Source organism: Paralichthys olivaceus, chromosome 6, assembly GCF_024713975.1.
Source record: "Paralichthys olivaceus isolate ysfri-2021 chromosome 6, ASM2471397v2, whole genome shotgun sequence".
Taxonomy (NCBI): Eukaryota; Metazoa; Chordata; class Actinopteri; order Pleuronectiformes; family Paralichthyidae; genus Paralichthys; species Paralichthys olivaceus.
Window position 1 is genome coordinate 1,396,400 of NC_091098.1, and position 13,057 is coordinate 1,409,456.

The 13,057-nt window shown below is 39.9% G+C and overlaps 1 protein-coding gene across 5 annotated transcripts; it reads right to left on the bottom strand.

The window, feature by feature from the left end:
- Nucleotides 1-2,062: 2,062 nt before the first annotated feature.
- On the bottom strand, nt 2,063-8,628 carry LOC109630610 (putative beta-lactamase-like 1). 5 transcript variants are annotated; one of them, XM_069527327.1, is made up of 7 exons: nt 8,368-8,628; nt 8,206-8,242; nt 7,054-7,154; nt 6,787-6,944; nt 5,936-6,156; nt 3,948-4,053; nt 2,063-3,807 (listed from the first exon to the last, which is right to left on the bottom strand). In XM_069527327.1, exons 1-7 carry the CDS (start codon nt 8,611-8,613, stop codon nt 2,829-2,831), a joined length of 1,848 nt encoding a protein of 615 aa, XP_069383428.1. In that variant the 5' UTR covers nt 8,614-8,628; the 3' UTR covers nt 2,063-2,828. The 5 variants fall into 5 exon arrangements, with proteins under 5 accessions (XP_069383428.1, XP_069383427.1, XP_069383426.1 ...); XM_069527326.1 differs by having other exon boundaries at nt 7,054-7,157; XM_069527325.1 differs by having other exon boundaries at nt 8,106-8,242; nt 8,387-8,542.
- Between the last annotated feature and the right edge of the window lie 4,429 nt (nt 8,629-13,057).

Genomic DNA, 13,057 nt, shown 5'->3' on the forward strand with positions numbered 1-13,057 from the left:
CAAATTCCAAAGTGAATGGACTGAAAAGTATTTATTTGCTTTGTCATCCGTAATGAGCAATAAACCAGTGTGTTTATTGTGCAGCGAACCCATTGCTGTGATGACAGACTACAACATGAAGAGCCACTTCAAGTCGAATCATGGCTTATTTTCGAACAGTTTTCTTGTGGGTTTGGAGGAACAGAGGATGAAAGTAAATGGATTATTAGCATCTTTTCAATGAGATCAGTGTGCCCTTAGACACTTTTGCATGGAACAAGAGCCATGATAGCATCTTTGCGTGTAGCATGGACACTAACAAGACAGAAGTGTCACGGTTGTGGTTTTGTTTGGTCACGTTTTGGTGTATTTTGTCATGGTTGTGTATTTTCTGTGTTCTTCTCATGTTCCCCTCCTTGTCCCTCGCTATGTTCCACCCTGTGATTCTCCTGTGTTGTTCTCTGTGTCCCTCTCCTGTGTTCCCCTCCTTGTCCCTCGCTATGTTTCACCCTGTGCCTCTCCTGTGTTCATCCCTGTCTTGGTTATTGTATTTTGTTCTCGTTGATAAGTTTGTTCAGTGTTTCCTGTTTTATTTTGTAGTCCTTGCTCCCTGTGTGTTTTCCTCCTTTGACTTCCTGCCCTCATCAGGTTCACCTGTTTGTCTTGTGCCACCTGTCCCCAGTTACTAATTAGTTCCAGTGTGTATTTAAGTCTTTGTGTTCCCCCCTTGTGGTTGTTGGTTCGTCATCTTAGTTTCTGGTCAGGTCCTGTCCGTCATCTCGATTCTAGTCATGTTCTGTTCATGTGTCCCGTCAGCTCTCGTCACGTTTCCTCGTAAGTTTGTTTCCTGTCCTTCCTGTGTTCCACTCCTGTTTTTGAGTGCGACTTTTGTTTCCTGAAGATTTCTTTTGTTACGTTTACCCCTTTCTGCGTTTTGGTCCTTCCCTTCCCTTTTTCCTACCACGTCCGTTCCCTGTCCCCTCGCGCACCCCCTCCGAGAAACCCTGACAAGAAGAGGCCCTTTACCGAGTTATTGATGAAATGATTGTTGACAAAAGAGTGAAGGAAAGCATCACTTAATCTATTAAATAAGTGCCTCTTTCGGACACATCAACTCTCCGCAGAGTGGAGCTACTGCATATACAGTTTTTACACTGTATCATTCGTCAGGCTGTACTGTGTGCAAAGCTCAGCAGTGATTTGAAAAACACCATGGATACTGTTATGAACATTGTGAATTTCATCCGCTCAACCTTCAACCTTCAACATCGCCTCTTCCATACTTTTCTTGCTGACGCATCTGCTGAACACACTCACTTACTGTCAGTCTATCTCTGATTTGGTTGAGAGGCTGAGTGCCTTCAAAATTAAAGTTTATGATTTTCACATCAGACCTAATGGCAGAATGGTTGCTGCACTTTTCACAAATGTTTGGATGCACCTACACATGTGAGTCTAGCTTTTCTCATATGAATGAAATTAAAACAAGGGCACATTGCTCCATGACCAATGAGAAGCTACACGAGTGTCTAAGGGTTGCCCTAATTACTTATGAGCCAAACTATTTTGAAATTGCCAAATCAGGGCAATGTAATTTCTCTCACTGAGTTTAACAGGCTCAAAACAGCAGAGGTCTGATAAGTAAGGTTGTGTCATAGTACAATACTCTGAGGCATGTGATGCTTAGGACAGGTTAGGGATGTCAGCATCAGAAAGACCTCTTCCTGAAACATATCTTTGTGAAAATGACATGTTAGAATATTGCAAGCTGTCATCCTCCACCCTGTCTCAGATTTATACGCAGGTGAAGGATGCCCTGCCAAAACCAGCTGCTCAACCTCTGCACACCAGTTGACTTTGCGGTGGTGTGTGATCTACGCAGGAAACACTGCGAAGTCTGAAAGGTGGAACAGACCATGCTCAAGAACACCTGGAACTCCTCTGCTGACCAACAATGGTAACCGGTGAATAAGAGTGTTCTACTCCATCCATACTTCTTGTCATTCCCTCTGCAGAATGCTCTTTGCATGCTGTATGACTGTCTGACCTTTCTTGCAAAGAATAAAGTACAATTAAAAGACTATTATTCTCAGATCTCTTTATTTCAGAAGTCTCACCAGGTCAAATTTCCATCACAGTATAAATATAGGATCAAAGTTTCACAAATACAATTTCTGTATGTTTTTCTGTCAGACTTTGTGAAATCTCATTGAAAGCATACCTGCACTTATTTTGATCACACTTAACATTTCTAAAATATTTTTGAAATTGTATTTTGTTTCTGTATGCAACTTTTTCGCACATGTACTTAATATTTCTACAGCAACCAAACTTTATTACACATTCACAAACTTGACTGTGAGATTTTTGTTTTACAAATTCACACATTCCAATTTCTACCTGTAAAGTATTATACAACTGCAGGCTATCGAATTATATAAATTATTTCATTATCAATTTCACAAGCTCATGACATTAATGACCTTTATTTGACATATCTTACTGGGTCACACTGTAGGCACTTTTGAGGAAAAATATACTGTGCAAACATTTATACAGTAGTGTGTCAATTCTGCATTGCCTGTACTAGTTACTTTGCAGGAGAATAACTCTCAAAGATCTGACTAAATAATAAAATTGCTAGTACGGAGAGAGTTAAGTAAATTAGATATTAACATAAGATATTAGAATATAAATTCAGATTAATCACACTGATTTAAGAAAGAGATGAAACTGACAACTGGGAAACATTCCAAACTTGCATATGTATACAATATCATGTTTCTTATTGTATGTGTCCTCGACAGCACCCCACCTACAATGACAGTAATGTGTTAAGCTGGATGAGATCATGAAGTTAAGTATGGTCTGCCAGCTATCCTTGTCACTTTGTAAGTGTTGAGGCCTGGGGAATCGAATCCTGGTGACACACCTTTCTTGTTGAAGACATAAAAGTTAAAGATCTGCCTGTCCTGTGCCTCAAGGGACACTGAGGCACTGTTAAACTTTAGTTTGCAAGGGTATGGACTCTCAAACACTACCCTGAACACCCTGTCCTGCAGGTAATCCAAGCGAATAGTTCGGTACTTGGATGGCACAGTTGTGTCAACCTGTGGTCCAAACTGCTGCATCACAAGCACTCCATCTGAATCCACTTTGATTTCATAGAAAGTCATATTCCTAAAAGTAAAAAATCCAATATATGGAGCTGGGTCAGGTGGTGGTTTGAGCGTTTGTTGAGTGTCTCTGAAAGCATTCACCACCACAGGAATGAGATAGCTGTAGGCCTGGCTCACAAGATCCTGGTCTGCAGGCCTAACCCCAGCCATCAGGACTACCAGTCCTAACTTAAGCCTTGGTACTAGAGAGAGGGTGGCCGCATAACCATCCAGGTCGCCGTCCTTCCTCACCACATCATAGCCAAACTGCTCATTGATCTCCCACGGTGTACCGGTGGAGTTGGCGAAGTAGCCACCATGGCATCGTAAGACTGGGGTCAGCATGGTGTTCAGGGTGTTCTGGCGGAGCAGGGTCCCACTGTGTACACCCAGAAGCGCCATCATAAGCTTGGCCATGTCAGCAGTAGTGGAATACATCTGACCTGCAGGTCGGTACCAGCCGAGGTTGTAGAGTGGAGCCGGCTGGCCATTGCTGTACACACCCAAAGCCATCTGCCTCTGAATGTCTGGAGTTAAGCTAAATCCAGTTTGCTCCATGTTGAGCTTTTCCATAATGTTGTCTGATACCCAGCTCTCAAAGTCTGTGCCTGTCACCTTCTGGGCCAAGATATTGGCCAATAAGGAAAAAGCAACATTACTGTAGTGGCATCTGAGGGAAAAGAGAAAGTAATGCCACAAATGTTTGCAAGTTTCCTGAAGCAAAATACCAAACAACAGCTCTCTCTTGAAATCCACATCAAGGCATCAGAGTCAAAAATAGATCAACAGAGAAAGGAAGCTGAGTCTTACCTGGTGCCTGGTTCTGCCACAAGGACATCATCCTGCAACAAAATCAGAGCTGACTGTGTGTCTCCACTCCAAAGGAGATTAGTTGACCTTAACAGTCTGGGTAATCCTGTAAAAAATATTAGACAACGTTAGTGAGCAAACTTGGTAAGTATATCTGTGAGCTGTATGTACAACAATGGGGCATGTCAACCCTGTTGTTTGCAGAAAGAGTTGCTCTCAATGAACAGAGTCACAAGGGGCTCATGCTAACAGCCAGGATGATCTGTGATTCCACCCAGAGGAGTTGCACTTGAAAGCTCAGCCTGCTTGGTAGTGTCAGTCAGTGTCAGTCACTATTTTAATTGTGTGGCTCATTTTAATGGAGTGAATAGACCACCAGCATAAAGTATGACAGTAACTTAAATCTACAGTCTCTACAAAATATGGTTTGAGAAAATCTTGAATCTACAAAATCTACAATGAAGACTTTACACACTGATCTAACACCATCATGCTTTGGTTGCACATTGGTGTGTGTTAGCATGAGACCTAATTTCCTTCCATTCCTCCAGTATCCATCAGCTTGTGTCATGGTTTGTCAGTGTCCTCAAACAGTTTGCAGATAGGAAATCTCCACCCTCTGTTAATCCCTCCTTTTAATTCTTAGAGCACAGAGCTGATTAGCTCTATTTCTGGACACAAGTCAGTGTTAATATAGCTCCTCTCTCTGTTCATGTGAGACCAGGTGCGATAGTGGGTGGTAGAGATATGTCCTCAACAGGGGTTGTATATGTGAGGATAGAGTTTGAGACCAACATTTAGACCAATGTGTCTGTTTCAGTTCTGTTTGTCGTCCCTGCTCCGAGATTCTATACATGATGGACACAATATGAGGACAACCTCAACCCTAAACCTAACCGTAGGTACTTGTGTTTAACAATCAAGTAGAGACAAACTGCAGTGATGTGAGTATTGTTCACATACTTTCTTGTTTTGTTTGTACTCTCAGAATTAATCCTTTGAGGGTCAAATTGTGGAAAAAATCCCCCCTATCCAATTCTAAATTGACGATTAATATATCAACCCGGAACATGTATTTTACACAAAACTTGGTAAGTATTTATATACCACTAGTCTTATTGACCACTTTAAGCGCTTTACAGTATAGGATCGAATCACTGACCCTTCTGGTAAGCCACTCTAACCCCTGTACGACAGCCAGCCTGTACGCTCAGATAACTAAGTGTTGACCCACAATGAGATTAATATATTGATAATATGATTGTGGTGCACAAACTGGTGGTGCCATAGCCAATTACTTTCTGTTTTTTCCAGTGTCACTGTCATTCGTACAGGAGCTGCTGCTACTGACCACAGTTCATATCGTGACTTATTTTCTGTGGACATGTGCAAACCTACTGTCCACAGCCCATGAAATGGAAATATCTGCATCTATCTGCACCTCAAAATCATCTCTAATGCCAAGTTTGGTGCAAATGCAGGAAACCCTGTTTCACAAAGCTAAATTGTGGAGGTCAGTATGGTGAGTGAGGGTGTGGTGAACTGGACTCTCATGAGGCAGACTGCAGTCTGCGTCCAATCACAGAGCAAGAGTTGCTTTTTGAACCTGCCCACAATCTGTGAACAGTATCTGATATCACATGTCTGACAGCATGATAACAGCAAGTGCATTTAAATATAAATGGGGACGTTAATGTAGAGTAAGGGCTGGAGTCTCCTCACAGTAGAAACTACTCATATCAACTCTCACATTATTCAATGATTGTAAAGTTTCAACCTCGCCATATAAGGTTCCTTCAGATAATGAATGTTCTAATCTGGCGCTATACAAATGAAATAAAATGAAATTGAATTGAAATTAACTCTTCATCCTATCCTCAGACATACACCTGCCATTTTTAAGGAGTGGTTGTAGGACAGAGAGACAGCAATTTCTGGATTCATAAAACAAATGGCCCCATGTCATTAAAACAAATAAGTGCAATTACCAGAGATCTGGCTGGCCATCCTGCGCAGACTGACTGCTGGAGAGCGGTTCTTGAGGGTCCTGACTGACAAGGATGCTGGTCCCTCACTTTTCCCGAGTGGGTTCTTGATGGTGAAATTGTTTGCGTACTTCTCCAAAGGGTCATCCAGTGAGTCTACCAGGCCGTCCTCCCACAGCTTGTACAGCATCAATGTGGGGAAGATTTTAGAGAGGCTTGCAATTCTGGAATCCGAGTGATTAAAGTTAATTATATTTGACTGAACTGTTGGAGTGCCTGTTGTCTTCTTCCAATAATTGTCAGCATGACTTTAATAATGTCCTCATCAAAGGGTTTTTGCCTCAACTCAAAGGTTGACATGTTCTCCATTGACTAATCTCTATTGCTGCACTTTCTAGAGCCCTCACCAATAACGTCCATCATAACACATCGGCCAAGGTTTATCAGATATTGTTGTGCAAGAAATCTAAGGACAGATAGATTTAATAATACAGCATTCCTGCTGCTTCTGCACAGATCTAAACAATTCATTTGATGAATGGTTCAGCCCTTCAATCCCAGCTCCTTCAGGAAGCTTACTTAGTACAGTGTATCTTAACCTAACCAAATCAAATCAAATACAATATCCCACAGAAGAATTAGACTGCATGTTGAATCATGTGTGGCAATGATTATTATTCTATTTGAGCTGCTAGTATTATGGGTTGGCTTAGAAGCTTTTGACTGGATCATAGTAATATGTTAGTGTTTGGCATTTAGATAAATCACCACTTCCGCTTTGTCATACCTCTGTAATATTTTTTATAATCTCTTCTATGCTTGTTCTATATAGCGTGTATGACTATAAATCTCACCTGTACACTGTGAACTCATTGGGTGCAGATGAGGAGGGGTCACTTATGTTTTTCTTTCCAAAGTGTCCATTCCACAGAACAGAGTCATTTAAAACCACAATGGCTGATATCGCTGGTAACTTGGTGGTGTGAACACTTGATCTCAGGAGTACGTCTATCTGTTTGGAGAAACTTTAGTGAAACTTACTGTAACCACTGTTACATCAAGAATATTAAAATGATAAAACATAATTAATTAAATTAAAAATATAATTAAAAGAGATTCACCTTTTCTAATGCCACCCTCAGTGATGTGATGGGATGATTGAGCGGAACAGGCTCAGGAAAACGGGGGCACATCTCCTCTACTGTCGCTTTTTTTACGACCACTGCTGCAAAAAATGGGAAAAGGATAGTTTCATCATATCTGAAACATGCAGACACAATGTATCTATGTGTCATGGTATAATACCAGTCACACAATCAGAGTGACACCGTAAGGCAATTCCTGTATATGACACTCTGACTTTGATGGCAGAAAGCTATCCAAATGTGCTTTGGGGTAATTTAATGATTTCACTGTTTGTGTGGGTGAATGACCACACCAGGCTTATATTAAGATAGGATTCTGCAGTTTGTAAAGTGAAGGGAGTCTTGTACTATACTATTTCTTGTGAATTAGAGCAATAAAAACAGATTATAGTAGCAGTGGTAATGAATAAAAGGTAAAACGTTTGGTTACAGCTGAAATCCAGCATACACACAGTAACCATAAACAATAATGACTGTGCAGTAAGTCACCCTGCTTGTATGTTCCCAGGGGTAAAGGGTGTAATGGAAATATTGTGGATGTGATATTGCATGAGCAGACGTGTATGTGGAAGACTTAACAAATTGTTTATCTAAAAGGGCAACTTTAGGTTTATGATTATAGCTCAGAGACTTCAAATATATGGCCTTTTTATGGTATGTCACACCTGGGGTCTCACTCTAAGGGTTGTCCACAGAAACATGAAGGGAGGATAAAGCTGAGCTGCACACAGGAAACCTTGAACAGTGAGCGGTGTCGTACACAAAGTTTGAGCAATAACGGTTGTAATTCTATCCAGAAACACCCACCAGTGTTCAGCAGGATTTAAGGTCTGCTTTAAACTGGGAGCTAATCCTACTGTAGCTATTTCCAGTTCTGCGTAATCCTGCTGCAGTAGCTACAAATGAACAGTTGCACCAAAGAGGCTAAGACAGGCCCACATAGTTTGAACAGTAAAATGAAATGTTGCACAAAGTCTACATGTGGGTCTGCTCAGGTTGTACATCTGTGGTGGCAACATAAACGCTACCTGTCTTCAGCTTTGGCATCCTGTATTGCCATATGAAACAGCACGTCATGACCACAAACAGCAGAAAGAAGACAACCATGCCCAGCATGGTCCATTTCACCTTCATGTTGTTCAGTAGTTGTTGAACAGCTGACGAACTATAGAAAAAATTAAAATAGTAAATTTCACACAAATGTATGCATTACATTGTGAAATGTAAAGTTTGATTTTCCAGAAAAGGGAGCCAACTAAAAAGACTTTCATACAAAGCAGCTTAACTTACCGAAGGAGGGAAAACACACCTCAAATGTCTCTTTTTATCTCCTTGTAATTGTTCATCCTCAAGCAACAAAAATCCACAAAGTAATTTCCTGCAAGGTGAAAATGCAAAAGCCAGAAGAACTGCATGCAGCCAGCTCCACTGCTCCTGAGCAATCACTGTGACCACCACCCACATACATTTAATCCTGACGTGATCCCTGGCTCCAGATGAAGGGCTGATTCTATTCCCACTTCGCTGTGAGATCATAATCTGCTTGGAGAATCAGCCACAGAGCCAAATATATGGAGTGTGAAATGGAAACCTGCTAAGCACTCAGCCATCAAATCATCTTACAACCTCTAGGGTTAATTCTACGCATGCATCACTCATATACTGCTGAACGCTCTCCATCACACTATCAGCAGAACAGGGCAGGGTTCACTACTGTGAAAAGTATAAATATTCATAAGATTTGAATGAGCACAGGTCTAATGACAGCCTGCAGAAAATCAATTCAATATTTAACTTCTTTAAAAGCTTTTTGAGTAAGAGATTCTATTGTATGTTTGGGGTTCTGTAAGGGTATCAAAGCACAACGACCAAAGGTAATAGTTGATCATAATACAATCAAATTCCATTGGGTGAGAAAGACTGTTTCAGCTTCTGCTTGTTACTCTGAATGTTGTTACTCATGAAATGATGTATTTGCATGCAGTGGCCACTCCAACCACTAGAGGGAAGTGTAGACTTAAATAGGCTTGTTACAACATACAGTTTCATGGATTAAAACACATTCAGTTCAATTTTATTTGTAACACCATATCACAACATACATTATCTCAAGCCACTTTCCACAGTAAAGTAAATCTTTAACAGTTCCCACAATGAGCAAACACTTGGTGAGTGTAGAGAGATAAACTGTTGCTGCTAGAACACTGTATGCAAGTTTATTAAATGTTAAATATATTCAACACTGCACTGCATTGGGCCCTGAACTATACACATGTCAAGTTTGAAGCATATAAGATGAACAGTTTTCCAGATATACAGGCCACAGACAGATAGGCAGACAGAACCGGACAGACACACACACACACACACACACACACACACACACACACAGACAGACATCAGAAAAAACAGACAGAAACACAGAACCAGACAGACAGACACACACACACACTGACAGACAGAACCAGACAAAACCAGACAGAACCAGACAGACAGACAGACAGACAGAACCAGACAAAACCAGACAAAACCAGACAGACAGACAGACAGACAGACAGACAGAACCAATTCAATTCAATTCAATTCAATTTCATTTGTATAGCACCAAATCATAATATACATTATCACAAGGCACTTTACATAGAAGGTCAAGACCTTAAAATCGTATTAAATATAGAGAAACCCAACAGTTCCCACAATGAGCAGCACTTTGTCAACTGTAGAGGAAAAACTCCCTCATTAACAGAGAGAAATCTCTAGAACCAGACTCAATGTGGGCGGTCATCTGCCTCGACCGGTTGGGCGAGTGGAGAAAAGTAGGAAGGAGAGGAGAGGTGGGTGGAAAAGAGGGGAGAGAAGAGAGAGGGATAGTTGGGAGGGGGAGGAGGGGGAGAGAGAAAGGTGAGAGAGACTGGGAATACTTGAGCTCCATCAGGTATCCGATCTGACTAGTTAAAATGTAAACAATAACAGTGTAAAGACTATTAATTATAAATGATAATAGTAACAATTCATATAATAATTAATTACTGAACTAATTGTTGTTAATAATAATAATAATAGTAATAATAGTAATAGTTGTTGTCCTGAGGTCCCTCGGTCAGAGATATCTGAAATGAGAGAGAAAAAGGGAGAGAGAGACTATGGGAGTACAAAGTGAACTAGTCATTGACATGTATTAAAATAAATAAATGAATGAATGTGGGGGGGCAGAGAGACAGAGAGAAGTGGAGAGGTCCTCAGTGCATGATGGGAGTTCCCCCAGCAGTCTAGACCTATAGCTGCATAACTAATTGATGGTTTCAGGACTCACCTGATCCAGAACTAATGATGACTAATGATGATTTATCAAAAAGGAATGTTTTAAGTTTAACTTTAAATGCTGAGATGGTGTCTGCCTCCTGAACCCAGAGTGGGAGCTGGTTCCACAGGAGAGGAGCCTGGTAGCTGAATGCTCTACCTCCTGTTCTACTCTTACAGACTCTTGGAACCACAAGAGAGCCTGTGTTTTGTGAACGAAGTGATCTGTTTGGATAATATGGTGTTATCAGGTCTTTGATATATGAAGGGGCTTGATTGTTAAGGGCTTTAAATGTGAGGAGCAGGATCTTGAATTCTATTCTGAATTTTACAGGGAGCCAATGTAGAGAAGCCAAGACAGGAGTAATATGATCTCTCCTTCTACTTCCCGTCAGCAGTCCTGCTGCGGCATTTTGGACCAACTGGAGATCTTTTACCGATTTCCTGGGACATCCTGATAATAAAGAATTACAGTAATCCAGTCTAGAGTTAACAAATCCGTGGACTAGTTTTTCAACATCCTTCTTAAGTCAAACATAACTCCAAGGTTCCTCACTGCTGAGCTGGAGGCCAGACTGACACCATCCAATGTGACTATCTGGTCAGACAGTGTTTCTCTGAGATGTTTAGGGCCAATTACAACGACCTCAGTTTTGTCTGTATTTAGTAGTAAGTAAATGGTAAATATAACGGATGGACATGTAGAGTATGTTTCACTATCGACAGAGGTTAAACGTATGCATATTGGCACTGCTGTTGGAGTGATCCCACTGCAAGACCATCTCTAATTCTGACAATGTTAATGTAATTTCGATAATATGTTAAATGTATGAAAAATATGCCTGTAGGATACATGGTGCAAGACAACAATATGTACCAGGGAGAAGATCCACGTGTCCAATGACATAATGAAGAGTGAACCTAAAGTGTTATTGTAAATATGGTTACGGGGTGGGTAAGCTGATTTGAAAACATCAACAACAAAAATGTCTTTAATAATTAGATGAAGTCATTTTGAGGCAGTAACACCATGCTACTCATAAGGTAGAAATTGTGAGAAACGTTATTTTAATGTGTGTATTGGCCCTTGACAGGTGTTATAAGCTATGAGCTGCAGTCACACTGATTGAAAAACAGCATTTTATGTCACCTTAAAGATATATTTATAGTGGTAGAAAGGATTTGATTGGTTATAGGGCATGAGGTAAAATAATAGTCAGAGGATAATTTCTTTATTTAAGTGTACAGTCCATCCTTAAATCATGTTAATTAATGTCTAGCATCAGAATACAAACATGGGTATTAGACATAGCTACCAAACAAATATACATATCAGACATAACAGTATTACTTACAATTATTAAGTCTAAATGTCAGGCCTTTTTACGCCCCAAAAAACACTTCTTTGGCCGTGACTGAGCATGTTCCACAAAATTGAGCTCTGGACACTCATGAAACTCAGAATGGTTGTTTGTTCTCATTCCACTTTCCCCTAATTTTTACATTGCAAATAAATAGGTAAAAGTGCAAAGAAATAATGGTCTCTGAAGTCAGTCGCTGCACCTTACACCTGTGTATCAGGATTTAGTAGTGGCTCTGGGAGCTGTTTGGTGAATTTATAGGTGCGTTCGAGACAACTGATCTCAAGTCTTTTCGCATACATTATGATGAGTTCAGGTACATAAGGGAAAAGACAAACATGTAAGATTTGCCAGAGGGCAATATTAGAGGGAGAACATAATTATTTCTTACAGTTTCTGTAAGAAGCAAAGACTTGAGAAAACTGTCAACAAGTAAAATAAATCTAAATCTATATTTCTCAGTTTTTTGCTGTTTTGATTTGATCCTCTTGATTCCCTGCCCCTTTAAAATAACTTATCCAATGTACCCAAAATGATTTAGGAATATATGTGCATATACTGTATGCATACATGTGCTAAAAACATCTCTTCTTTGTACATGAACAAGTTCCTGTATGTTTGTTCTCAATAAAAAAAGGAAGACAAAAATGTAAAGAAAAGATCGAAATACAACCTACAATTACTTATTTTACACCAAGAAACTCCTGAACTGTTTTTACAGCTGAAAACTACAACTTTAAATCTAAATGGCCATGTGTAAATACAAAACTAACTTTGGAGAGAAATAAACAGCCGACTTGAATTTCTCAGAATAAGAACGTGAGACACATCATTAGTTAGTGAAGCCTTTAGCCAATCGATAATGTCCTCACAGATGTGGTTCCCATGATGGTGCAGCTGGAGAACTACACATTTTTAAGATGACAATCACATTGACTTCTTTTTAAACTTAATGATTATATGTACATTTCACATCCATAAATGGAATATGACAAACAAAATCCCTAATTTCATATTATTTCTATGTGAATTTGAAGAATAAAGAATATGACTTATAGACACTTTTCAAAGAGAATTAAGGAAATGTTCCCTTCTTTTTATTATGTAGTAGTACATAAGTGTAGTATTTTACTAGTTCTCCACATGACATTTATTAAACTTTAGCTGAAAGTTTTCTTGGTGACACTGCAGTGCTGGGAAAAATGACAAAAAAATTCTTCACAGCAAGTATCACGTTAAGTCACCCTTTGCAAAGCCAGTCGATGTCTGGATTTACTTGTTACATCATTTTTTTCTGTTCCTGTTGGTTTGTTACCAAA

Coding starts and splice junctions, on each gene's coding strand:
- LOC109630610 (XM_069527323.1), bottom strand. CDS start 8,541: ATGTGGGTGGTGGTCACAGTGATTGCTCAGGAGCAGTGGAGCTGGCTG. Junction 6,945..7,053: donor TGAGGGTGGCATTAGAAAAG/GTGAATCTCTTT, acceptor TTCTCCAAACAG/ATAGACGTACTCCTGAGATC. Junction 4,054..5,935: donor GATGGCCAGCCAGATCTCTG/GTAATTGCACTT, acceptor TATTTTTTACAG/GATTACCCAGACTGTTAAGG.